General features: G+C 40.5%; 1 protein-coding gene across 1 annotated transcript in view; it reads left to right on the forward strand.

Moving 5' to 3' along the window:
- LOC126215304 (uncharacterized) overlaps positions 1–27,442 on the forward strand; it is a 129,205-nt gene that overhangs the window by 87,373 nt on the left and 14,390 nt on the right. The window contains exon 7 of the mRNA XM_049941986.1: positions 27,121–27,294. Within this exon, the coding sequence (XP_049797943.1) occupies positions 27,121–27,294 (174 nt within the window). The remainder of the gene's footprint in view (positions 1–27,120; positions 27,295–27,442) is intronic.

Raw genomic sequence — 27,442 nt, forward strand, 5'->3', positions numbered from 1 at the left:
AGGAAATCTCTTGGAAGTTCTGAACTACATATAGTGGGTCTTTTCAAAGTTTAATGACAGATTAGATTCGTTTTCGTTCCATAGATCCGTGCTGAGGAGATCCTCGTGGATGTGGAACACGTCAATTTTTTTTTTTTTTTTAAAGCTGAAATAACAATACTATAGTATGAATATATACATCATTTGTTTCTACTAAAAAATTCGTCAATGGAGTAGAAGGAGTTGGCCACTAGTAAGTCTTTCAGGCTCCTTTTAAACTGATCTTTATTTGTAACTAAATTTTTTTATGTTTACTGGCAAATTATTGAAGATGAGTGTTCCTGAGTAGTGGACCCCTTTTTGAACTAAAGTAAGTGCTGTTAAGTCCTTGTGCAAATCATTTTTGTTCCTGGTATTGTATGTATGAACTGAGCTGTTTGTTGGAAAAAGAGATATATTATTTGGTTGGTTGGTTGTTTCGGGGAAGGAGACCAGACAGCGAGGTCATCGGTCTCATCGGATTAGGGAAGGACGGGGAAGGAAGTCTGCCGTGCCCTTTGAAAGGAACCATCCCGGCATTTGCCTGGAGCGATTTAGGGAAATCACAGAAAACCTAAATCAGGATGGTCGGACGCGGGATTGAACCATCGTCCTCCCGAATGCGAGTCCATTGTCTAACCACTGCGCCACCTCGCTCGGTATATATTATTTAGGACAAATTTCATTAATGAGTAAATATACTGAGAGGCAGTAGTTAGTATACCCAGTTCTTTGAAGAGGTTTCTACAAAACGTCCGTGAATTTACTCCACAAATAATACGTATTACACGCTTTTGGACTCTGAAAACTTTTGTTTGACTTGAAGAGTTACCCCAAAATATTATACCATATGACATTATGGAATGAAAGTAGGCAAAGTATGCAAGCTTTTTCATTTTTATGTCGCCTATGTCTGCTAACACTCGAATTGCGAATTGCAAATTGTTGTTGTTGTTGTTGTTGTTGTTGTTGTTGTTGTTGTGGTCTTCAGTCCTGAGACTGGTTTGATGCAGCTCTCCATGCTACTCTATCCTGTGCAAGCTTCTTCATCTCCCAGTACCTACTGCAACCTACATCCTTCTCAATCTGCTTAGTGTATTCATCTCTTGGTCTCCCCCTACGATTTTTACCCTCCACACTGCCCTCCAAAACTAATTTGGTGATCCCTCGATGCCTCACAACATGTCCTACCAACCGATCCCTTCTTCTGGTTAAGTTGTGCCACAAACTCCTCTTCTCCCCAATCCTATTCAATACCTCCTCATTAGTTATGCGATCTACCCATCTTATCTTCAGCATTCTTCTGTAGCACCACATTTTGAAAGCTTCTATTCTCTTCTTGTCCAAACTATTTACCGTCCATGTTTCACTTCCATACATGGCTACACTCCATACAAATACTTTCAGAAATGACTTCCTGACACTTAAATCTATACTCGATGTTAACAAATTTCTCTTCTTCAGAAACGCTTTCCTTGCCATTGCCAGTCTACATTATATATCCTCTCTACTTCAACTATCATCAGTTATTTTGCTCCCCAAATAGCAAAACTCCTTTACTACTTTAAGTGTCTCATTTCCTAATCTAATACCCTCAACATCACCCGATTTCATTCGACTACATTCCATTATCCTCGTTTTGCTTTTGTTGATGTTCATCTTATATCCTCCCTTCAAGACACCATCCATTCCGTTCAACTGCTCTTCCAAGTCCTTTGCTGTCTCTGACAGAATTACAATGTCATCGGCGAACCTCAAAGTTTTTATTTCTTCTCCATGGATTTTAATACCTACTCCGAATTTTTCTTTTGTTTCCTTTACTGCTTGCTCAATATACAGATTGAATAACATCGGGGAGAGGCTACAACCCTGTCTTACTCCCTTCCCAACCACTGCTTCCCTTTCATGTCCCTCGACTCTTATAACTGACATCTGGTTTCTGTACAAATTGTAAATAGCCTTTCGCTCCCTGTATTTTACCCCTGCCGTCTTCAGAATTGGAAAGAGAGTATTCCAGTTAACATTGTCAAAAGCTTTCATTAAGTCTACAAATGCTAGAAACGTAGGTTTGCCTTTCCTTAATCTTCTAAGATAAGTCGTAAGGTCAGTATTGCCTCACGTGTTCCAGTATTTCTACGGAATCCAAACTGATCTTCCCCGAGGTCGGCTTCTACTAGTTTTTCCATTCGTCTGTAAAGAATTCGTGTTAGTATTTTGCAGCTGTGGCTTATTAAACTGATTGTTCGGTAATTCTCACATCTGTCAACACCTGCTTTCTTTGGGATTGGAATTATTATATTCTTGTTGAAGTCTGAGGGTATTTCGCCTGTCTCATACATCTTGCTCACCAGATGGTAGAGTTTTGTCAGGACTGGCTCTCCCAAGGCCGTCAGTAGTTCCAATGGAATGTTGTCTACTCCGGGGGCCTTGTTTTGACTCTGGTCTTTCAGTGCTCTGCCAAACTCTTCACGCAGTATCGTATCTCCCATTTCATCTTCATCTATATCCTCTTCCATTTCCATAATATTGTCCTCAAGTACATCGCCCTTGTATAGACCCTCTATATACTCCTTCCACCTTTCTGCTTTCCCTTCTTTGCTTAGAACTGGGTTTCCATCTGAGCTCTTGATATTCATACAAGTGTTTCTCTTTTCTCCAAAGGTCTCTTTAATTTTCCTGTAGGCAGTATCTATCTTACCCCTAGTGAGATAAGCCTCTACATCCTTACATTTGTCCTCTAGCCATCCCTGCTTAGCCATTTTGCACTTCCTGTCGATCTCATTTTTGAGACGTTTGTATTCCTTTTTGCCTGCTTCATTTACTGCATTTTTATATTTTCTCCTTTCATCAATTAAATTCAATATTTCTTCTGTTACCCAAGGTCTTCTACTAGCCCTCGTCTTTTTACCTACTTGATTCTCTGCTGCCTTCACTACTTCATCCCTCAAAGCTACCCATTCTTCTTCTACTGTATTTCTTTCCCCCATTCCTGTCAATTGTTCCCTTATGCTCTCCCTGAAACTCTGTACAACCTCTGGTTCTTTCAGTTTATCCAGGTCCCATCTCCTTAAATTCCCACCTTTTTGCAGTTTCTTCAGTTTTAATCTACAGGTCATAACCAATAGATTGTGGTCAGAGTCCACATCTGCCCCTGGAAATGTCTTACAATTTAAAATCTGGTTCCTAAATCTCTGTCTTACCATTATATAATCTATCTGATACCTTTTAGTATGTCCAGGGTTCTTCCATGTATACAACCTTCTATCATGATTCTTAAACCAAGTTTTAGCTATGATTAAGTTGTGCTCTGCGCAAAATTCTACCAGGCGGCTTCCTCTTTCATTTCTTAGCCCCAATCCATATTCACCTACTACGTTTCCTTCTCTCCCTTTTCCTACACTCGAATTCCAGTCACCCATGACTATTAAATTTTCGTCTCCCTTCACTATCTGAATAATTTCTTTTATTTCATCATACATTTCTTCAATTTCTTCGTCATCTGCAGAGCTAGTTGGCATATAAACTTGTACTACTGTAGTAGGTGTGGGCTTCGTATCTATCTTGGCCACAATAATGCGTTCACTATGCTGTTTGTAGTAGCTTACCCGTGCTCCTATTTTCCTATTCATTATTAAACCTACTCCTGCATTACCCCTATTTGACTTTTGTGTTTATAACCCTGTAGTCACCTGTTCAGAAGTCTTGTTCCTCCTGCCACCGAACTTCACTAATTCCCACTATATCTAACTTTAACCTATCCATTTCCCTTTTCAAATTTTCTAACCTACCTGCCCGATTAAGGGACCTGACATTCCACGCTCCGATCCGTATAACGCCAGTTTTCTTTCTCCTGATAACGACATCCTCTTGAGTAGTCCCCGCCCGGAGATCCGAATGGGGGACTATTTTACCTCCGGAATATTTTACCCAAGAGGACGCCATCATCATTTAATCATACAGTAAAGCTGCATGCCCTCGGGAAAAATTACGGCCGTAGTTTCCCCTTGCTTTCAGCCGTTCGCAGTACCAGCACAGCAAGGCCGTTTTGGTTGCAAATACAGATTTGTTAAGGCGTTTCTGCAGTTCTGTGGTGTGCTCTTCCCAACTGAATTTATTATCAAGTTGTAATCCCAGGAATTTAAGACTAAAACCTCTTCCATCTGCTCTTCTTCGTATTTTATGCATATGCTGGGTGGAAACCTCTTACAGGTTCTGAATTGCATATAGTGAGTCTTTTCGAAGTTTAATCTCAGTGAGTTGGCTTTAAACCATTTATTTATATCCATGAAAATATCATTAGCAGATCTTTCTAGAACTACACTCGACATACTATTTATTGCAATACTTGTGTCATCTGCAACAACGAACTCTGCTTCTGGCAGTGTAACTGATGAGAGATCATTAAAGCAATGGCCCTAATATGAATCCTTGTGGGACACCACATGTAATTTCTTCCCATTCTGATGATGACTGATGACTTAATTCACTACTCCCTTGTACTGACACCCTTTGTTTCCTGTTAGCTAGGTATGACTTGAACCATTTTGCAGCACTGCCCGTGACGCCATAGAATTCTAATTTATTTAAAAGGATGTTGTGGCTCACACAATCAAATGCCTTTGACAAACCACAGAAAATACCTGCTGCTTGTAATTTGTTATTTAATGAATTAAGTACTTTTTCACTGTAGGTGTAAATAGGCTTCTCGATATCAGAACCCTTCAGAAATCCAAACTGTGATCTTGATAATATGTTATTTGTGGTGAGATGGTTGAGCAGCTGCCTGTACATTACTTTTTCTAAAATTTTTGAGAATGCTGGCAAAAGTGAAATCGGTCTGTAGTTTGATGGTACCTCTTTATCCCCTTTCTTGAATAGAGGCTTAACATCTGCATATTTTAGCCAGTCAGGAAATGTCCCAGTTATAATTGACTGGTTACACAAGTAACTTAGAATTGTACTAAACTCACAAGAACATGCCTTAATTAACTTTGTTGATATTTCATCGTACCCACTAGAATGCTTTGTTTTTAAAGATTTTATTATGGACGTTATTTCTTTTGGTGAAGTGAGTGATATATTCATGTACTTGAAGCTATTTGTTAAGGCTAGTTTCAGATATTCAAGGGCATTATTTACTGATCCTGAGAGTCCCATTCTATCAGTAACGGATATAAAGCACTTGTTAAATAGATTTGCCACACTATGCCCATCAGTTACTAATGTGTCATGTACCCTTAGTGCTATTTGCTCCTGTTCCTTTCTGTTTCTACCAGTCTGCTCTTTAACTATATCCCATATTGTTTTTATTTTGTTCCCTGCCATTGCTATCTTCTCCTCGTAGTGCATTTGTTTAGACGTCTGAATTACTTTTTTTAATGTTTTACAGTATTTCTTGTATTTAGCTAGATCATCAGCATTGGAGCTATTCTTGGTCGACAGATACATTTTCCTTTTTGTCTTATAGGAAATCTTTATTCCTTGTGTAATCCATGATTTTATTATAGACTTCTGTTTAATTTGAGTAACTTTTAGAGGAAAACAGTTTTCAAACATGGTACTGACATTGTTCATGAATGTGTTATATTTTTCATTCATGTCATGAGCACTATAAACATCTTTCCAGTTCATATCTTTGAGCAGTTTTCTAAAACACTCAATTTTTGGTTGATTTACTACTCTCCTGTACTCAGATTTAGCAGTCTTGATAATCTGCTTAGAATTTACATCTAAAACAAGGAGCTGCATGTCATGATCTGATAGTCCATTTATAACAGGTTTTATGATATGATTTTGTTCCTTTGATTTGTCTATAAAAATGTTATCAATGGCTGTCCTTGAGGATTTAGTGATCCTAGTTGGAAAGTTTACAGTGTGAGTTAGATTGAAAGACAACATTACTAACTGCAGTGAATGTTTACTGGAAGATTGCATTAGAAAATCTGTATTAAAGTCACCAGCAATCAAAATTTCTTTGTTTCTTCCTGTTAAATAACCCAAAAGAGCTTCTAGATGATCTAAAAATAGATTATAATTTCCTGCAGGTGCTCAGTAAATAGTTATTATTATATAGGTTCTGTTATGGAACTCTACTTCTGTTGCACATGCTTCTAGATGCTGCTCTAAACAGAATTTATTAATGTCAATGTTCTTGAATTTATGGCAGTTTTTGATAAATGTGGCAACTCCTCCTCCATCCATATCTACTCCGCAGAAGTAGGAAGCTAGCTTAAATCCTGAAATGTCTAACATATCTATATCAGTGGTCACTTGATGTTCAGAGAGGCAGATTATGTCAATTTGGTTAGATGAATTCATTTCATCGATACAAATGAGTAGTTCATCAACTTTATTTCTAAGTCCCGGAATGTTCTGGTGTAATAAAGATAACTGGTACTGCATACTAATGGGATTGTAACTGCTTTGGCGAAGATGAACTGGCAGTTTCTGATTACTTTCTGTTAAACACTGTTTAAATGGAGGCTGTATGATAAAATCTGACTCCTGTTCATCTGTTTTCTCAAACTGAGTGTGTCTGCCAGTCCCTCTTAAAACTCGTTTTCTTTCCCCCTTCCCTATCCTAAAAAAAGGCATCCCTCTGACACCTTTTGACCACTGGTATTTTACCACTTGTGACAGTGTCCCCCCTTAAGTTTTCTGCAATCAACCCAGACAGTTTTCCCTTCAGTGAATTGGCTATGAACCACTTATTAATGTCAGTAAAATTTTGATTAGCTGCCCTTTCTAAATTTATATTTGATTTACTATTTATTGCAGTGTTTGTGTCATCTGCAAATAGGACAAACTTGGCATCTGGTAATGTAATAGATGACAGGTCATTAATATACACAAGAAACAGCAGTGGACCTATTATGGAACCTTGGGGAACACCACATGTAATTTCTTCCCAGTCAGATGATGTCTGATTGCCTACTGCTGAAGTGTTATGTAATGACACCCTTTGTTTTCTATTAGTAAGATATGACTGAAACCAGTTTGCAGCTCTACCACTGATGCCATAATATTTTAATTTACTTAAAAGAATGCTGTGATTCACACAGTCAAATGCCTTTGACAGGTCACAGAATATGCCAGTTGCCTCTAATTTGTTGTCCAATGAATTAAGGACATTTTCGCTGTAAGTGTAAATAGCTTTCTCAATATAAGAACACAAACTGTGACTTTGATAGTATGTTATTTTCACTAAGGTGCTTAAGTAGACGCTTGAACATAACCTTTTCAAAGATATTTGAAAAAGCTGGCAAAAGTGAGATTGGTCAGTAATTTGACGGCATTTCTTTGTCCCCTTTCTTGTGCAGAGGTATAACTTCAGCATATTTAAGCCAGTCTGGGTATGTTCCTGTGACAAGTGATTGATTACACAAATAACTTAAGATATGACTAGGCTCACATGAGCACTCTTTTATTAATTTTGTTGATATGTTATCATAACTACTAGAATGTTTCGACTTCAAGGACTTTATGATGGATTCTGTTTCTTTGGGTGAAGTAAGTGTCAATTCCATTTTACTGAGATTGCTTGTGTGCACTGGTCTCAGTTATTCCATTGCATTATTTACTGAACCTGACAACCCCATGAGACAAAATACCTGTTTAAATGGTTTGCAACACAAGATGCGTTTGTTACCAGGGTTTTATTTATTTTTACAGCTATTTGTTCCTCCTCATTTCTGGTTCCTACCTGTCTGACTTAACTATATCCCATACTGTTTTTATTTTATTGCTGGATGTATTTATCTTCTTCTCATAATGCAGGTGTTTAGATTTCTGGGTAACCTCCTTCAATATTTTGCAGTAATTTTTGTAATGAGCGATAATGCTAGTATCAAAGGTGTCCCTACGTATCGGATAGAGTTTCCTTTTTGTCTCACATGATATCTTTATCCCTTGTGTGATCCATGGTTTCTTATTAGACTTCTGCTTTATTTGAGTTACCTTCAGGGGAAAAAAATTTTCAAATAAGGTGCTAACTTTATTAATAAATGTTTTGTATTTTCCATATATGTCTTGGATGCTGTAAACATCCATCCAATTAATTTCATTGATCAATCTCCTAAATTTCTCAGTTTTTGACTGTTTTGTTGGCCCTCTGTACTCAGTTCTGACAGATGTTTTACCCTGACAATTTTCAAAATTTAATGTTAGTTGTTGCATGTCATGGTCAGATAGCCCATTTACTACTGGTTTTGTAATGTGGCTTAGTTGCCTAGAATTGTCTATAAATATATTATGACATTTGTATACCATAGTTGGGAAATTTACAGTAGAAATTAAACTGAATGACAATGTAACTGATTTCAGTAACTGTTCACTGACAGTGTTTTTCAGGACATCTATATTAAAATCACCAGCAACCACTAGTTCTTGGGTTTTTTTTAGATTTTAGATGAGATAATAAATCTTCAAGACCGTTTATAATTAGGTTGAAATTTCCTGAAGGTGCTCTGTATATGGCTACTATTATAAAGGACCTATTATGAAATTCTATCTCTGTTGCACATGCTTCTAAGTGTTGCTCTAAGCAAAATTTATTAATGTCAATAATCTTAAATTGAAAACTGTTTTTAACAAATCGTGGCAACTCCTCCTTTCTCCATCTTTTGCCTACAGACGTAGGAGGCTAATTTAAATTCTGTAAGATTTAACATATCTATACCAGTGGTCACACGATGTTCAGAGAGGCAGATTATATCAACTGGGTTCAATTACTCTAACTCATCAGTGCACATAAGTAGGTCATTAATTTTACTTCTAAGCTCTCGAATATTTTGATGCACTAAAGATAGTTGGCATTTCACATTTACCGAGATGAAATGGGGTGGAAATAAAATATCTGCTGATTGCTGTAAATTTTTAACCAACAGCTGTGTTCACTGATCCAATGTGGCAGGATTATGCTGTTTGATTTCTTTATCAAAGTGAAGGTTTGTTTCAATCTTTACTTCTCTCAGAACTTGACTTTATTTCTGTCCTACCTAGTCTAAAAAAGGCGCTGCTCCAACACCTATGACCACTGGTATATTACCACTCATGGCAGTGCCTCTTCCCTTCCCTCCCCCCCCCCTCCCCCTCCCCCTTACATTTCCTGCTATTAGCCCAGCCAGGTTATCCTTCCCTTTCCTGTTGAGGTGTAGGCCATGTCTAGTATAATCCCACCTACTGAGAGAATCAACAGGAACCAAACCAATATGTGACCCCGCACCCGACCCAAGTAGCCATTCCAACTCCAAATTAACTCTCCCGACAGAATAGTTTAAACGAGTTTGGTCACGGCGTCTCAGAACAGACACAAACTCGACACTGGTATGTCTCGTTGCTGATGCAATCTTTGGCAGGTCACACTCTATATTGTACCCAGGAGCTCTGTCAATACTATTGCCTGGCCCACCCAGAATAACCACGGTATCTTCCTTGGTAAAATCTTTACAGAGTGAACCTAAATCCTGTGTCACCTGACCCACACCAGCACTAGGTTTAAACAAAATTTGTGACCTGGTATTCTGGTCCTGCGAAAGTTGGCCTACACCTCTGGCATGTGAACTACCTAACAACAAAACTTACTTTCTCTTTGCTGACTTCCCCACATCATCATCATCATCATCATCATCATCATCATTTAAGACTGATTATGCCTTTCAGCGTTCAGTCTGGAGCATAGCCCGCCTTATACAGTTCCTCCATGATCCCCTATTCAGTGCTAACATTGGTGCCTCTTCTGATGTTAAATTCCCCACATTCTTATTCAATTTTCTACTGAAAGTTTGTTGTGCCTTCGCTACACTTACCTCCGTCTGAGGCTCATCAGCCTCTAACTGAAGCAACAGGTCAAACTTATTCTTCACATTCACCACAAAGCTGCCTGACAAAGTTCTAGGTCTGTTACCTGTTGCCACTTCCCACCTCTCTTTACCCTTCTACCTCCTTAACCTGTTCAGATCTTCCCTAGCCTGCTCTAACTGTGCCTGAAGGGCAGCAATTTTCCTCTCCTGTTCACTATTTTCCTATCTCTACTGCATCTCCTACAGAACCACTGAAGAGTCTGATCCACTTCCCCATTTCCCATGCCGCTACAGTCACCCCAATGGAAAAAAACTACTGCACCCATCACACCAAACCCCGTAGCTAACAATTCTGTGGCATGTCAGGCACTTTTCACTCATGGTAAAAATCTTACTTTAGCCAGAATAAGTCAAATTCAATTACAAAAAACAATAAAACACATTTACGAAAGATTAGGTCTAGTCTCAATCGTATGTAAACAAACTTACTTTAGTGACAGTAAGTTAGATTACTGAAAAGAAGAAGAAAAACACGATTACAAAAATTAGGCCTAGTTGCAACTGTATGTAAACAAAGCTACATACTCGTGCCGCTTTTTTATTTCACTGCTTCAACAGACTAAAATATTGTTCCTTTTAATGCAGATTCGACCTTGGGGAATAGATAAAACTCATGTGGTGTTATGTTAGGTGAATAAGGCAGATAGTTTAACACTGAAATGCTGTATTTCACTAGAAACTTCTTCACAGACAAATCGTTACGAACTGGTTTGTTGTCTTGATTCAGAACCCATGACTTGTTCGTCCACAATTAGTCCTTTTTTTCGTTTTTTCTCACGGAGTTGAGCAAGAACCTCAGCGTGGTCATGTTGATTAATAATTGCATGTATTGGAACCCAGTGAAGGTGGACACAATTTCACGAATATCAGAAAAACAATCATAATTGCTTTGAATCTCGATTTGCTCTTTCGAGCTTTTCTCACTCTCAGTGAAGTTGGTCCCTCCCATTGCATGAATTGGCACTTAGTTTCTGGATCACAAGTGAAAACTAAAGATTCATTGCATATTATAACCCTTTCCCAGAAATTAAGATCATTTTCAGTGGTATTCAAAATGTCAGTACAAACATTTTCACAACCTTTGTTCACTCGTGGTAATTTTCGGCACTAGTTTCACACCCACCTTTCTCGTGTTAGGTTGATTAGGTAAAATTTTCCTTCCACATTCTTTGTCAATTCCTACAGTTTCAGCAGTAGATCAAATACTCGACTGACAGTCAGATTGAATCGATTACCTACTTTTTCGATACTTCTAACCATTTTCTTGATGTCAGAGGGCGTCCTGAGTGTCAGTCACCTTCAGTGTCTTCTTAGCAGTCTTGGAAATGCGTGAACCACACATAAACTCGCATACGCGATAAACTGTCTTCGCCGTACACTTCTTTTAGTAAATGATAGGTTTAAGTAGCAGTTTTTCTATCATTCATTTGAAACTTTGTGACAGTTTATTGCTCTATTATTACACTTATCATTGTTTTGGCAAAACAGTATAACAGCTCCTACAAAAACAAAGGCAACAGCCACACTGATTTGTCTAGAGATGACAGAAATACCAGTTTTGACGGAGAAGGCTTCACAGGTATCGGTCGCTCAATGTTTGGTGCGTGTGTACTAACTCTGCTGCGACAGCCCGAGTCCCGATATTTTATAGCTGCACTTTGTGTGTAAACAGTGCGGTGGATAATGTCGGAGACTGTGAGAGGTTATTTGGAGATGGTGCTGTCGTCTGTAGATATTTCTGTGCCGGAAGACAGTAGGAAACTGCAATACGACACATAGGTGTGACTGGTATAGGTTATAGGGACTGGCACTCGCTCACGAACAGGCGAAGAAATTCGCTACTGTGGGATCACGCTGTCAGTGACAGATGACTGGAAACGGCAGCTGACTACCATAAAATATTCGTGAGTAGCCACCTGGAATGGCCTAAAGTGGAATGGTGGCATAAAACAAATTTTCCGATAGACAGGTGTCAGGCTGACATTCATCGGGAATTGCAAAACACTCATTAAACCAATCTCGAGTATTGCTCGTCAGTCTGGGACCCTTAGAGGGAAGATCCGACAGAGGGTGGCACGTTTCATCACGGTATCATTTATTAGGTACGAGAGCATCACGGAGATGTTACCTGTTGAAACTCTGACAGTAGGTAACTGTTTTCTCTGAGGAATTCCAGTGTAAGCGAGTAAATACGAAGCTATCAGTAGAAGAGAAACATATGTTTTTAATCAAATAAAACTGTGTGGTTCCAGAGAACTTTCCAAGTCTCAAACATATACGATGTACGTATGCTGACTGAAGTGACGAATGAAAAATTGTACAGATATGAACCCGGTTCTGCTGCTCACCAGACAGATGCGCTCTGTGGCAAAGCATCTTACACATCTGGCATGTTTCACTCCTCAGTCCAAATTCCCAGTCGTGCCTCAGCCCACTAGGTATTACCCCTAAACTCAAACAGGACTGCAGAGGCTCTCCAACAACATTGGAATAGCATCTCGGCATTGAACGAAATGGGGATTCTGCCTGAAACTCGGGCATTTGGACTGAGGAGGAGTTGTGCCGGGATGGGGTGGTGTAGTGCTTGGCACATCTCCCTGCCGAGCAAGAGACCTGGGTTCAAATCCTGGTTTCGGCACAGATTTTCGTATGTCATTTCAGTCTGCACGTATACTTCATAGATGTTTGAGAATTGAAAAGATCGCTGGAACCATATAGTTTAATTCGATTAAAAGCCCCTGTACTTGTAAATTAATTTCACATTTCCGTGGCTGTGGTGGCCAATCGTATATGTTTAGTGGTTCTACCGGTACATTTGTTTTGGCCTATCAGTGTTTTTTATTTGTTCTCCTTTTTGACACTGACATTTTTGTACCATTATTGGATTCACAAAAGTAATGCAAGTTTGAGAAAAAGTGTAGGTGTGGTACTGAGACAGATGCTTTTTGGAAACTAAGAATTACTGCATCTCCCTGACTGCACGGATCCAAAGCTTTTAGTATGTCATGTGAGAAAAGTGCAGGTTGGGTTTCATATGATAGATGTTTTTGAAATCCATGCTGCTTAGCATTAAGGAGGTTATTCTGTTCAAGGTACCTCATTAGTTTTAGCTTAGATTATGTTCTAAGATTCTACAACAAATCGATGTCAAGGATATTGGACAGTAGTTTTGTGTATAAGTTCTACTACCGTTCTTACAGATGGGTGTGACCTGTGCTTTTTGCCAAGAAATTAGTACATTTTTTCGTTTGAGGAATCTACGCTAAATTATAGTTAGAAGAGGGACTAACTCGGATGCAAATTCAGTAGAGAATCTGACACGGATCCCATCAGGCCACGGAGTTTTGTTGAATTTTAACGATTTCAGGTGTTTCTCGACACCACTGACACTGATACTTAATTCATTCATCCTTTCAGTGGTACGACAATTAAATTGAGACAATTCTCCCGGTTTTTCCTTTGTAAAGGAACATTTAAAAAACTGTTCATCATTCAGCTTTTGCTTTGCCACCCTCAATTTTAGTTCCTGTCTCATTCGTTAGAAGCTGGATACTAACTTTGGTGCCACTAACAGCCTTTACATACAATCAGAATTTCTTTGGGTTCTGCGAGAGATCACTGGACAACATTCTGCCATGGCAGTCACTGAAAGTATCACATATTCATTCAACATCTCTCTATCTATAGTCCTATTCTTTAATTTATACCTATTACTGAGAAGTTTCTTTACAGTGACAGTATACCATGGAGGGTCCCTCCCATTATGAACTTTTCTTCTGGGTACATACCTGTTGAGTGCCTGGTCAACTATTCTTTTAAACTTGAGCCTTAGTTTCTCTACATGCTCCTGGCCCTGTGCTGAAAGTTTCAAATTCCTTATTGAGGTGTGCCACTACTGATTTTTTTATCTAGTTTATTGAACATACATATCTTTGTGCTTGTTTTAGTTGTCCTTTGTAATTTAGTAATCACTGTTACCACAACCACATCGTGGTCACTGAACCGATTTCGATGCGGACATCCTCGGAGAGGTCAGATCTATTTGTTGCCATTAGATCCAATATATTTCCATTGTGAGTGTTCCTAACTGTTTGTTATGGGTATTTTTCAGAGAATGCATTTATTAAACTGGAATTTTGCCAAGTAATTGTTGGACGATTAAAGTTTTCACCGACGATTGCAGTACGCTTGAGGAGCTTACATATGAGTGAACTGAGATTTTCTCTAAAGTTTTTTGTTACGTCAGCAGATGAGTCTGGTGGGCTATAGAAGGATGCAATTATCATTTTATGCCCACCCCTGATACTGAGTCTTGCCCAAACAATCTCACGTGCAGCTTCAGTTTCTGTCTCACTGGATTTGAGTTTCTCGTCTGCTGCGACAAATACGCCACCTCCATTTCCCATTTGCCTATGGTTTCGATATACTCTCAGATTTTCCCCAAAAGTCCCACTGCTATCAATTCCAGGTCTCAACCAGTTTTCTGTGCCTAGTATTATGTGAGCTTCACTGCTTTTCAGGAGTGCTTCAAACTCTGGCACTTTGGTGTGACTGCTTTGATAGTTAACCATTATAATTTTAATGCTCTCATCTGCAAGAGACGTTTCTTTCGATGTTACAGTGAGCTACCTGAGTAGCAGCCTCTGATGTGCAGTGCATGCCTGACCCATTTAAGGGGACCCTACAGTTCTCAACCCTATGGCTCAAGTCTAGGATGTCATATCTTAGCTTCTCACAGAACCTTCCAAGTATCTGGTTCACTCCTTCCACTTGACTCTGAACCAAAGGGCTACAATCAGTTCTGGGGACAATGGTGCAAATTGTGAGCTGCTTTGAAACTCCATGCAAAAGTCTAATCTTCTCAGCCTTCTCTGCCAGTCCCTGGAATGATCAAAGTATGCTCTCGGAGCCCAGACGACAGGCATCATTTGCTCCAATGTGGAACTTTGACGTCGTCCACACTTTTATATATACACGAGTAGTGGACAATAAAAAAAAAGTGGACTGCAGTATAATTGATTCATTTGAAATTGGCCTTTTGAGAAAGATTCAGAGGATTTTATACACAGGAAAAACAAAAACTAAAAGAGTGATAGAAAAAATAAAATTAAAAATATCTTTGAAGACAAAAATACAACAGCTGTTCCTAAATCCATGCAGCCTTTCATTGGCTGCAGCAAATCCATAATTTTCCCTGGAGGTTGTAATACTGGCATAATCTTATATTTATGTAGTATCTGCGTGAGATTACATTATAGAACGGAAACAATCCCACAGTTTTTCCTTCTTCCATCTGCTACCAGGTTTATGCCTGTTTTTACAAGCAAATCTTTCATCTGGTAAGTGACACTGCATTGTGGGAATATCACTGACAGAAACAGCTGCAGAGGATCCCTGCGTCAACAAATGGGCTAAAGAACCTGATTGCAAAATCTGAAGAAACAGCTGAATTTTCTGGTGCACCCGGCAGAGGGAGGTGGCCCATTCCCATGGCAGCTGTTGCTGTAGTTACAGCCAAAAGTGCAGCACATGCCTCAAATCGGCAGCCAGTGCTCAAGCTGTGTCACGGGAATTGTCTCGCCCGTGGTCAACATTTCAAAAGATTTAGCCATTCTGCCATTCTCATAAAACAACTTTGCCACCACCACACACCCTTTGTTCTCAATAGCCATTGCATTTCGTACAGAATACTTCGACCTTCTTAGCCCGTTACACCGACAGTTGCTTCACAAAAGAAATTAACACGTGACATCAAGTGACGAACAGCATAGTGACATCAAAGCAGGCAACATTACAAATTCTGAATGCTTACAACACCGAGGTTCACCTGGTGCAGAAAGTGGAACTATTATTTTTTCAGCGACCATGTGAGCATACAGATTATTGAACATACCTACAATGTTTCAGCTCCTCCAGTGTATACAACTCGCACTGCAGCACTCTGAACATTTCAGTTTAATTATAACCAACCAGTATATCCTACTGTACAGAAAATAAGTAGCATCAAGACATGTTGAATACATTTGAGAGCACAAGGCGGAAAGTAGCCAGTTAAAAATTCCAGAGCTTATGCTATTGCTACCTGTGTAAATAAAGACACCACATTTAGGTTCACCGTCCGTGGTAGCTGGGTGGTCAGCGCAACAGAATGTCAATCCTAAGCGCCCAGGTTTGATTCCCAGCTGGGTCAGAGGTTTTCTCTGGGTCAGAGATTTTCTCCGCTCAGGGACTGGGTGTCGTATTGCCCTAATCATCGTCATCATTTCATCCCCATTGACACGCAAGTCGCCGAGGTGGCGTCAAATCGAAAGACTTGCACCCGGCCGAACGCTCTACAAGACAGGAGGCTCTAATCACGCGACATTTACATTTATTTATCTAGGCTCACTGTAATGTCATTCGTGGCCGACTGTATGCCTTTAATTATCTCGACGAAAGTTTTAGAGTTCCAGCTGTGACGGCAACAGTTGTTGACTTCAGGCACCGAGAACTTCTTCATTTGTTTCACCAGCTTGTAAATGGGAAACTGATGGCAGTAACGATTGGTCTAAGTGGAATGCTCTATTTGCGTATTTTTTATACTTGACAGTGCGAATCCCACTTTTTAGCTGACGGAACTGCAAATAGAAGTTTGATATCCAAGTGACATCACTAGACCAATGACGCCACTATAAACGAAGCAGACTTCACTCCCAGCAGACAATTATCTCCCGATGAAGACGACGGCATTAATGTTAGAGTTTTATCTCCAATTTGACGTGATCCGAATGTCGAGAAGATTTCTTACGACCAGACACAGTTTTCCGTAGGGTTCTGTGTTGGGACCCTTGTTTTCTTCTAGTATATATATCTCTTTGACTTGTATTTTCCGAAAACACAAATGTTGTCCTTTTTGCAAATAATACACGTATAGCAATAAGTAATATCAACCCCATCAGTGAAGATACAAGTAATAAAATATTTGAAAATAACTGCATATAGTTTAACCCAAATGGATTATTATTAAATTATTGCATATGATACAAGAGAACAGCACAAACTATAAATACAGTCCTCTCAAATGAACAAGTACAAGAAGCCGATATGTTAAATTTTAGGCACTACGGATATATCAGAATCAAAGTAGAAGAACCGAAAGCCAAGAAAAAAAAAATCTCCAGAAAGACTTCAGAGCATTAAAATTAGTGCTGAAAGGCGCCAGATAGGTGGACACACACGTATGCGACAACTCCCCAGAGCACACTGAAGTTATGCTGGAACTTTCTGTCGATAATTCCTTGTAGTCCATTGCAGAGTATCTTCACAGAAACACTTAAAATTAGTATTTAGGTTATTTTTTAATTTGTATTAGCACTGTAATAACAATAATATTTTACAATAATGGGCCATGTCATTAAATTGCAAATAAATATACACATTTGACTTTTTTCCACATCTGACAATGCCTCTCCACAAGATAAACGGAATATAAGTGCTGCACAGTAATGCATTGTAATGTAATAAAATTTTAATGCTTTTACAGGCCTGCCAATTTCAATCCGCAACAAAAAATTACCCTCCCCATTCTTTAGCTAATCCCCAGCCCCCAGATGACGCAAGCACAGCGTTTGCCTTCAAGTAGTGTTTACACAAGTTATACGTTTAACTTTCGTGACACCAGGGTGCTCGCTCCACTCGGCAAATCTCGAGTCGGAAAAAAATGCGATTCGTATCCCGCCGCTGCCGACCACAACTCGGTGCGGTCACTGTGGTGGTCGACGGGAGTAACTGTCGCGATAGAAGACGGAAGAATGCGCAACTTCCGAGGAACGTTAATTTGTTTCGAGTCAATACCGACTGTATCTGTCAGTGCTGTGTGCTACAATAAGTAGTACCCTTAATTTATTGTATCCGCATCAACTTCACCCTGTAATAATGATCGCATACAGAGGATATCCATTTTGCAGTATTTCTAACTTGCTGGATACGGTAGTTTCCTTTATGGTACATATACGCATTGTACAGTGTCGTTTACCGTGTAAGGTCGGCAACGCGACGACAAGCCCGTTCCTACAGCCGAAGTGAGTCGATTTCAGTCGACACAGCTGATCTCGACAACTGCCGTGTGAAGAGTTTGTATTTGTTGCTTTGTACCACGTAGTGTGTTCGTAGCCTCGTGTGAAGTGATTGAAGTCTGTGGTTAGTTGTTTCTTTCACACTGTTGTTTTCTGTCGCAGTTTAGAACGGAAAACGCAAGTACTGCCAAAAGAGACAGGAAAACCCTTTCTGTGGAAGGAAAAGTCAAAATTCTGGAAAGAGTTGACGCTCACCGTGGAACGTGTGTTTCGTTAGCGCACAGTTTAGGACTACCGGTATCTACATTGAACACTATCGTGAAAAACAGAGAGACTATTTTCGAAAGTGTAAGTAACAGTGGGCCAGATTCCAAAAAAAATGAAATATGCCAGCTATTCGAAATACGCAGAACTGGAAGAAATTGTGAAGAACCGGTTTCAGGCAGCACGTGCATCGAATATTCCAATAAACGGTGTGACGTTTAGCAAAAAGGCACCGAAAGTCGCCAGTGTACTCGGGCTCGAGGACTTCACAGCATCCGGCGGGTCGATATATAGGTTCGAGAAGCGGTACAGTGTAGTGTACAAAACTGTATGGTGAAGAAAACAGTGTGGACACAAAATCTGTTACGGATTGGCTCAGTATCAGGTTATGAGACCTTCGATACGGTATAAAACGAAGGATATATTCGATATTGACAAAACGGGTCTCTTTTACAGCGTATTGCCAAATAAAACGCTCGCCTTTAAAGGTGAAAACTGCCACGGAGGTAAACGTAGCAAAGTTCACCCGATAGTAATGCTAGGCACGAACGCGGACGGTACCGAAAAAATTAAATTGTTTGTGATTGGCAAATCTAGAAAACGACGGTGTTTTAAAAACGTAAAGACACTCCCAATGAACTACAGTGCCAACAAAAAAGTGTGGATGTTAGTGGATTGTTGCCCTGCGCATCCTAGAAATATAAGCCTGCGTAATGTGCAATTACAGTTTCTGCCACCAAACTGCACGAGCCTTTGGATTTGGGTATCATCCGTGCCTTCAAAACACACTATAGGAAGGCGATTGTGCAGAAAGGCATTAACTTTTATGGAAGTTGGGAAAGACCCAGCCTCTTTAACGTGTCAGTTTTAGTGCTTTGCATTATATTGCGAAGGCACGTACAGGAGTTATGGCAGCCACCATCTCGAATTGCTTCCGAAAAGCGGGATTCGTCGAAGGTGATGGATCTGACGCACCAGACGTGAGTGTTAGTGACAACGGTGAAAAACTGCTTGCTTCATCACGGGAAAAGCTGCAGCTTCAGCATTGACGAAGATGTTGTCACTGTGGAAAGTGTTTCTGTCGGTGACATTATCGACTTTCACGCACAAGAAAATGCAGAAAGTGAAAGTTACAGTGAGAGGTTCCCTGATTTGCAGTTGTTAATGCAGCAGTGGAAAAAATTAAAAAAATATATTTCAGCTGCAGATGTTAATGACAAAGTTTTCCATTGTGTTTATGAACTCAAAAACCACACTGAAAAAATTCAAAATAAAAACAACCCACAATTTTGGATTTTTTTGCCAGAAAGTAGTAACTACTGTACTCATTTGTTAATGTCATGTTTATAGACTAGGTCAGTATAATATAAATAAATTATTATTATTATTATTATAAATGACATTTTAATGTTTTGTAAATGTGTGCATAAAATGCTTAAGCATAGTATGCTTTCCTTCCCTGTAATTTTGGCTGTGGATACAGACCGATCTCTATCGTAACCCCGATGTCTACGTTGATTTGAAAGTGTCGGTTTGGCAGGGAGCTGACTAAGTCGGTGAGAGTGAAATAAAGGTTGCAGTGACAGATTGATCTGTAGTGTAGTGCCATATTTAACACACTTTGCGATATTTCGTGCACCTGTATATACAAAATCAAAAACGGCAAGATAAATGGCGGGCACCGTATACATCTGCTGACACCACTTTCACAGCAAAGTTACACTAAAAATGGTGCAGTTTAGAGAGATCTTTAATGCAGTATACACTTGACATGCATTTTTTGTAGGCATCAAATATAGATAATAAAACTGCCAACTGCATCACTTAAGCTTTGCAAACACGTAAATCAACGTGGTGGCTGTGTGGTTTGCATTATTTTTAATGAGATTTGTTGTGCGCTAAAGTGTCAGTGAATGTCGTGTCACCTGCTAAACGTAGCACTAAATTCAGATAACCTTTATTTTTATTAAACATTCTCTGATGAGTATTTTTTGCCCATTATCTACATATATCATACAAAACTATGAAAATGGAAATGGGGCCCCATACACAACCAGTAAAACTTGAAAAAGTCATTTCCCACATTTCACATTTTCCCCACAGTTTACGCTATTTTTTTCAAGTCCCTTGAAAAGTGTAAAAGCGGGTTTTTGTTATTATTATTTTCGATTATTTCCTTTTGAGAGAGCAATTGAACTTGAGTAATGATTTCTTCTATTTTCTTCATTCTTCCCAAATTCTCTTCATATGTTCACTGTGTTCTCTCTTGCGTACTTCCGACCATCTTTTTCCCGTTCTGTTCTCTGTATGTTCTTGTTTAAATGTATGTTTCTGTAAGATGTTTCTAAACTGTTCTCTATTGTTTATGTTATCTTGTGTGATCCCCAGTTCTTTAACGTCTTCTTCTGCTTCAGTGATCCACTTTGTCTTGTTTTTGCTCTTGTTTACTATCTCAAAGATTTGTCTTGTGAGCCTGCTTTTATTCATCCTGCTGATATGTCCATAAAATTTCATCCTTCTCTTTCTAATGGTGTCTGTTATTGTTTCTATGTCTCTGTAAATCTCTCTAGTTGGCCTCTTCATCCTAATTCCTTTCCGAAACACTATTTAATATACACTCCTGGAAATTGAAATAAGAACACCGTGAATTCATTGTCCCAGGAAGGGGAAACTTTATTGACACATTCCTGGGGTCAGATACATCACATGATCACACTGACAGAACCACAGGCACATAGACACAGGCAACAGAGCATGCACAATGTCGGCACTAGTACAGTGTATATCCACCTTTCGCAGCAATGCAGGCTGCTATTCTCCCATGGAGACGATCGTAGAGATGCTGGATGTAGTCCTGTGGAACGGCTTGCCATGCCATTTCCACCTGGCGCCTCAGTTGGACCAGCGTTCGTGCTGGACGTGCAGACCGCGTGAGATGACGCTTCATCCAGTCCCAAACATGCTCAATGGGGGACAGATCCGGAGATCTTGCTGGCCAGCGTAGTTGACTTACACCTTCTAGAGCGCGTTGGGTGGCACGGGATACATGCGGACGTGCATTGTCCTGTTGGAACAGCAAGTTCCCTTGCCGGTCTAGGAATGGTAGAACGATGGGTTCGATGACGGTTTGGATGTACCGTGCACTATTCAGTGTCCCCTCGACGATCACCAGTGGTGTACGGCCAGTGTAGGAGATCGCTCCCCACACCATGATGCCGGGTGTTGGCCCTGTGTGCCTTGGTCGTATGCAGTCCTGAGTGTGGTGCTCACCTGCACGGCGCCAAACACGCATACGACCATCATTGGCACCAAGGCAGAAGCGACTCTCATCGCTGAAGACGACACGTCTCCATTCGTCCCTCCATTCACGCCTGTCGCGACACCACTGGAGGCGGGCTGCACGATGTTGGGGCGTGAGCGGAAGACGGCCTAACGGTGTGCGGGACCGTAGCCCAGCTTCATGGAGACGGTTGCGAATGGTCCTCGCCGATACCCCAGGAGCAACAGTGTCCCTAATTTGCTGGGAAGTGACGGTGCGGTCCCCTACGGCACTGCGTAGGATCCTACGGTCTTGGCGTGCATCCGTGCGTCGCTGCGGTCCGGTCCCAGGTCGACGGGCACGTGCACCTTCCGCCGACCACTGGCGACAACATCGATGTACTGTGGAGACCTCACGCCCCACGTGTTGAGCAATTCGGCGGTACGTCCACCCGGCCTCCCGCATGCCCACTATACGCCCTCGCTCAAAGTCCGTCAACTGCACATACGGTTCACGTCCACGCTGTCGCGGCATGCTACCAGTGTTAAAGACTGCGATGGAGCTCCGTATGCCACAGCAAACTGGTCAACACTGACGGCGGCGGTGCACAAATGCTGCGCAGCTAGCGCCATTCGACGGCCAACACCGCGGTTCCTGGTGTGTCCGCTGTGCCGTGCGTGTGATCATTGCTTGTACAGCCCTCTCGCAGTGTCCGGAGCAAGTATGGTGGGTCTGACACACCGGTGTCAATGTGTTCTTTTTTCCATTTCCAGGAGTGTATTTTCCTCAGAATTTTTCCTTCCTGCTTTTCAGTCGCTCTGATCTTAGTATGACCATGAATCACTGTAGTTTCTGCAACGTAAAGTGCTTCTGGCAGGACTACTGTGTTGTAATGCTTTAGTTTCACATTGGCAGAAATAGATTTCTTTTATAGTGATTCCAAGTGAGCTTATATGCTTTGTGTAATCTGGAGATTCTATCTTTATTGACTATCGAGTTCAGTCCTGATGGTTCGATTATCTCTCCCAGATATCTGAAGTGGGCAACTTGTGCCACTTTCCCGTATTATCTACAGGTTTGTTTTCCATATACTGTGTTTTCTCGTAGGAGATGTATCCCAGTTTTCTGTGAGATTTCGTGTAGTTTTTCCAATGCAAGTTTGGCTTCCTCTCTATTGTTCATTAGAATGGCAACATCGTCCACGAAAGTCTACAGCTGTTCCTAAATCCTCCACCCTAATTCTCTACTCTTTTTTTAATCCCAAGCTGAATTCCTTTTATTTCCTTTTCCCTGTAGCGGGTTTTTACAGTACAGGAATTACATTTTTCTCAAAAAAGGAGTTTGTTTCCTCACAAGGGCTGGTAACAGTGACAAGTTGCAGGGATCTTTCACGTAAAGTATCCAGTAGGACCACAGTTGCTGCGAAGATGTCTACAGTATCAGGTGTCGGCTGTTCACCGTAGATGAAATATGCCTTCTGTAGTTGCAATTGGTCTGAGCTTGTGTTCTGTCTCTGAAGACCTTGCTGTCAATGTGACATTAAACCTTAGTTTTCCTTACTTCCTTTTTTATCTACCAAAAACTGATATCTTTCTTTCAGACGACCCAAAAAAGGCACATTAGAACTGTGAGTAGTCATTAAGGATCATATTCTAAATGTAAAACAGCGTGCAAAATTCCTGAATGTCCAGCTGGATAACAAGTCAGGATGGAGCGAACACACAGATAAACTAATCGAGAAGCTTGCAAGGAACCTCTTGAGTGCGAGGTCACAAGTTCAATCTCAAGTAAGGCTCATCTGAAAGTGTTGTGTTAACACTCACGACAGGAAAAATATTAGCTGCTAATGACTCACGAGACACATCAGGAGATGACAGGAAATGTGTGTGTGTGTGTGTGTGTGTGTGTGTGTGTGTGTGTGTGTGTGTGTGTGTGTGCAGAAGGCATAGAGAAATGTTCAAAACAAACTATTAACTTGCACTGTGAACACTGAATGAAAAATGGTGTGCCACAGTGATCACAAAAGTTCACACCGTCAAGATTAAAGGTGAACTCCATGGGAGCTACAAACTGTGCAGGACATTCAGAGTATAGAATCATATTGGTGAAACAGGCAAGGACTGATGGCATGTGATGGCACAATCAGATTTTGGCACAAAAATCTCAGACAGAAGAATTATTTGATGATGATATGTTAGAGGTAAGTCAAGTGATAGAATGTAAGAGGACGACATGTATGAAGTGTCCTGGAGCAAAAATAAGGAAAATGATGCATAAGTGCACCAAATGTGGTCAGCCAATTTCTCTGGAATGTAGTAGGAAGATGTGCGTTGAGTGTGCGAAAATGCTGCAAATTAATATTTTCAGTTCATTTGATTATTGCCATTGTTTACTGTTTTAATTTATTCTTATGACTCTCATAACCGATATCAAGACTTTTACTAAATGACTACACATACTCATTATTTTGCATGTTCATTTCGAGTAACATAATCAATGAAATCTTTAGAAGTGCTTAACAGTATTTTACCTGCTTATAACACGAAATAGTTGACTGTTCGCTTAATTTTTGCCAGTTAATGTGAAGTTACACAACAAAAAAATATTAAGAGGTCTGCAAGACTGCATGTATCTAGTTATCCACAGTTAAGAGATATTCCAGGTCAAGGTTTAAGGATCTTGGAATTTTTACATTCACTTCCCAGTACATGTACTCCTTAATGCTTATTTATTGTTGAGGTAACATATTCAACAAGCTTCTGTCTAACATAAAGTCACAAATTGCTGTCCTACCAATTCAGAAGAAAATAAAAAACACCACCAGGGTCTTGGGAACTGACCAAAACCAGAGAAAAGAGAGCTAGTGAATGAAATAGAAAAGAGGGAGAGAGATTGGAAGCAGAAGTCTCCTCCACCACAAACCACGAGGTGTCTCGTGGAGTACAGATGTTCACATTCAAGTATTGTGTTTAGTGGCACCACTGTATATGAGGATTATTTGTAAAGTAAGGTCTGATTTGTTATAAAATATGAAACGACACAGATTTTTTCAGAAATCTGTTTTTATTTAATTCCGTACATGTTTCCTCTATTTTTCTACGTATTTATTTAAACATTTGTCATAATGTTCTAAAAGCTTTTGTATCCCTAAGTCACAGATATCTGCCGGCTGTGGGGATAACCAGTGTAACTGCTTCATCTGCTGCAAAGTGTTTGCCTCCGAGAAACTCCTTTAGGTAGCAGAACGAATGACAATCACTTGACGCCAAGTCTGGACAGTTGGCAGTCTGTTCCAATCTGAAATATTTGATCCGATTTTGGGTGCGATTGACAGAATGGGGTCTGGCATTGTCACGGAATAACGAAAGTCCAGACATTAGTAGACCTCGTCACTATTCGGTACCACACACTGAATTTTAGACACGTTAAGCACAATAAGCAATTGCATTTATTGTCCTCTCTCGATGCATAAACTCAACTGATGAGACTCAGTGACTGCCCCAAAACACAGTCGATATAACCTCGCGGGTTGAGATTGTGCCCCTGGCCTCGCTATTCTGTACACTACACCAAAGTTTCGTCAGGGTTGCGCAGTAAGTGGCTGCGTGTATTGTTGCTGTTGGTGCATAAACTTGACTAAGGAAACTTTTTACTATACCAAAACGTGGGTGCTGTAACCGTGGGAGTTGAGACTGTGTGCTCGCCCTCGACTGACTGGTGATGTCACGTGACGCCATTCCATTGACACAATTAGACTGTTGTGTGAGAAAACCCAGGTCTGTAACAGTGTTCTCTAAAAATTAATCACCTCCCTTAAGATATCAGTCCAAAAAAACAATAGCACAAGCCATTCTTTCCAATTTGTGTGACTCAGTAAGCAGGATGGGGACCCAACGCGTACACAATTTACGAAATTTCAACTTTTCTGCAGAGTGGCTCTCCACACATTCAGATATTCCAGTGCTAAAGTTGAAATTGTGAACTGCCTATCTCCACAATATTTTTGTCAATAGTTTTGACCAAATATTCTGAGGTCACTGACGGTTGGCCTGCTTACGGTTCGTCACTGCCATTTCCCCACCCCATCCTCGAAAGATCTCACCCACTCGTACACTTTGCTGTCACCCGTCACATTGGGGTCATTTGTCTCACTTATCTGTCAGTGTGTTTCCATTGCTGCAACATTCCTAGCTGTGAAAGACTGAATCAGCGTCCTTTCACAGTCGGCAGGCTGATCAGTTGTTTTAAACATTTTGAACTGACAGTGTAACAACACACTGCAACAGTACCAATGTAAATGGTGCTGTTTGACAAGCAAGGTGATCAGGAAGTTGATGCGCAAGCCCATTTCAGTGTTTGCGTGACTTTTGATTAGCTTTGGCGACTCCGATCTTACTTTTGAAATAACCTTCATACGTGCACCTATTCCGTGATTTTTGAACACACATCCTGTTAATTTGTCCCTTCTTCTTGTCAGTGTTTTTGATACGAGCCATTCCCCTCCTACTCTGCGAAGAAACTCCTCATTTCTTATTGTCGACACTTTTTGATAACATTACATCTCAATTGATCTGATCCTCTTCCTTTCCAGTAAAATAAGAATCGCGTTAATTCTTAATTTCTCCATTTTCAGACACATCGTACATAGGTTCTGCTACTTAGGGAGATCTGCAGAACACACTGAATGGAAGTTCATATGACTGAGCCTGAGAGCCACATATGTAGTGATAAAAATGTTATTCCATGTCCTAAAATTTTAATTATTATCCAAGAAGATACACTGACAGATAAACCACAGTGTATCAGCACAGAAAAAAAGAATCATTTATTGCCTGCCTCGGTAACTGCACGATCATAAAGACAGATTGCCAAGTGAAGGGGTGCAGGTTCAATTCCTGGCTGGGTTGGACATCTCTGCTCAGGGACACTGGATGTTGTATTGTCCTTATGCTTATGTTGCCATAAAAAATTACCATTTTACATACCTGGAGGCACAAGATACCAACACTACAGGCGTTTCTTGTAGCGTGTGCCACCGGAGTTGTTTGGGAATCTCTGTAACACTCTTGCATGCACTGTACAAAGAGTGAGAACTGGCTGCCCTTTGCTGGATCTTTTCTACTTGCTCTCTTAATAGTGCCTGCTAAAGGCCATAGGCTTATAAGCAGTATGTAGCAGTATGTGAAGATCAGTCAAATGAGTGTTTCTAAGACACAATTTCATGGATTCCCCCCCCCCCCTTTCCTCCTCCTCCTCCTCCTCCCCCCCCCCCCCTTTTCCATGGAATTTTAGCCCGGCATCCTCTTTTCATAGAAATAATTTTGTACACTCACTCTATTTTATGTCATTTCAGATGGTTACCTTCAAACATTTCATTGGTGACTTATTCACTGATTTATCAGCAATAGCATAATCAAACCTCAATGAGTGTCTCCATATATTAATGTATAACATGTTACATTTACTTACCCTCAGCACTCACTTCCAGTCCCTTTTCCTGTGTTTTGCTACAATGTTCTGGCATTACAGCCTTCCTGTAGACGAGAGTACTGCCCGAGAAAAGCCTCACGGAGCTTCTGACATTATCTGTTAGATGATTAGATCATTTATGTGTATTGTATTCTTTATAATAAGTATAGTTCACAACTATTTACCACGTCTTTAGGAATGGAGGATTTCCAAAACTGCAGCAGCTTCAGCTCGCTTGCATCGTGGCGGACGAGACGATGCGCGGCGTGGTGGAGCACTGCCCAGAGCTGCGGGAACTCGAACTGCACGGTTGCCAGGGACATACGGATGCTCTTTTCGAGACACTCCGCCGACTCAAAAAGCTGGAAATGTAAGTGGGCAATGTGATAGTATATTTCTCCTACAGCAGATGACACCTCTCTCTTAATAGTACATCAACTTCTACGAGCTAGGTGAAAAGCAGAACATACACGACATCTCTACAGAAGGAACTCCCCCCACGGGGTCGCAGCTCTTTC

The sequence above is a fragment of the Schistocerca nitens genome, chromosome 12, assembly GCF_023898315.1.
Source record: "Schistocerca nitens isolate TAMUIC-IGC-003100 chromosome 12, iqSchNite1.1, whole genome shotgun sequence".
Taxonomy (NCBI): Eukaryota; Metazoa; Arthropoda; class Insecta; order Orthoptera; family Acrididae; genus Schistocerca; species Schistocerca nitens.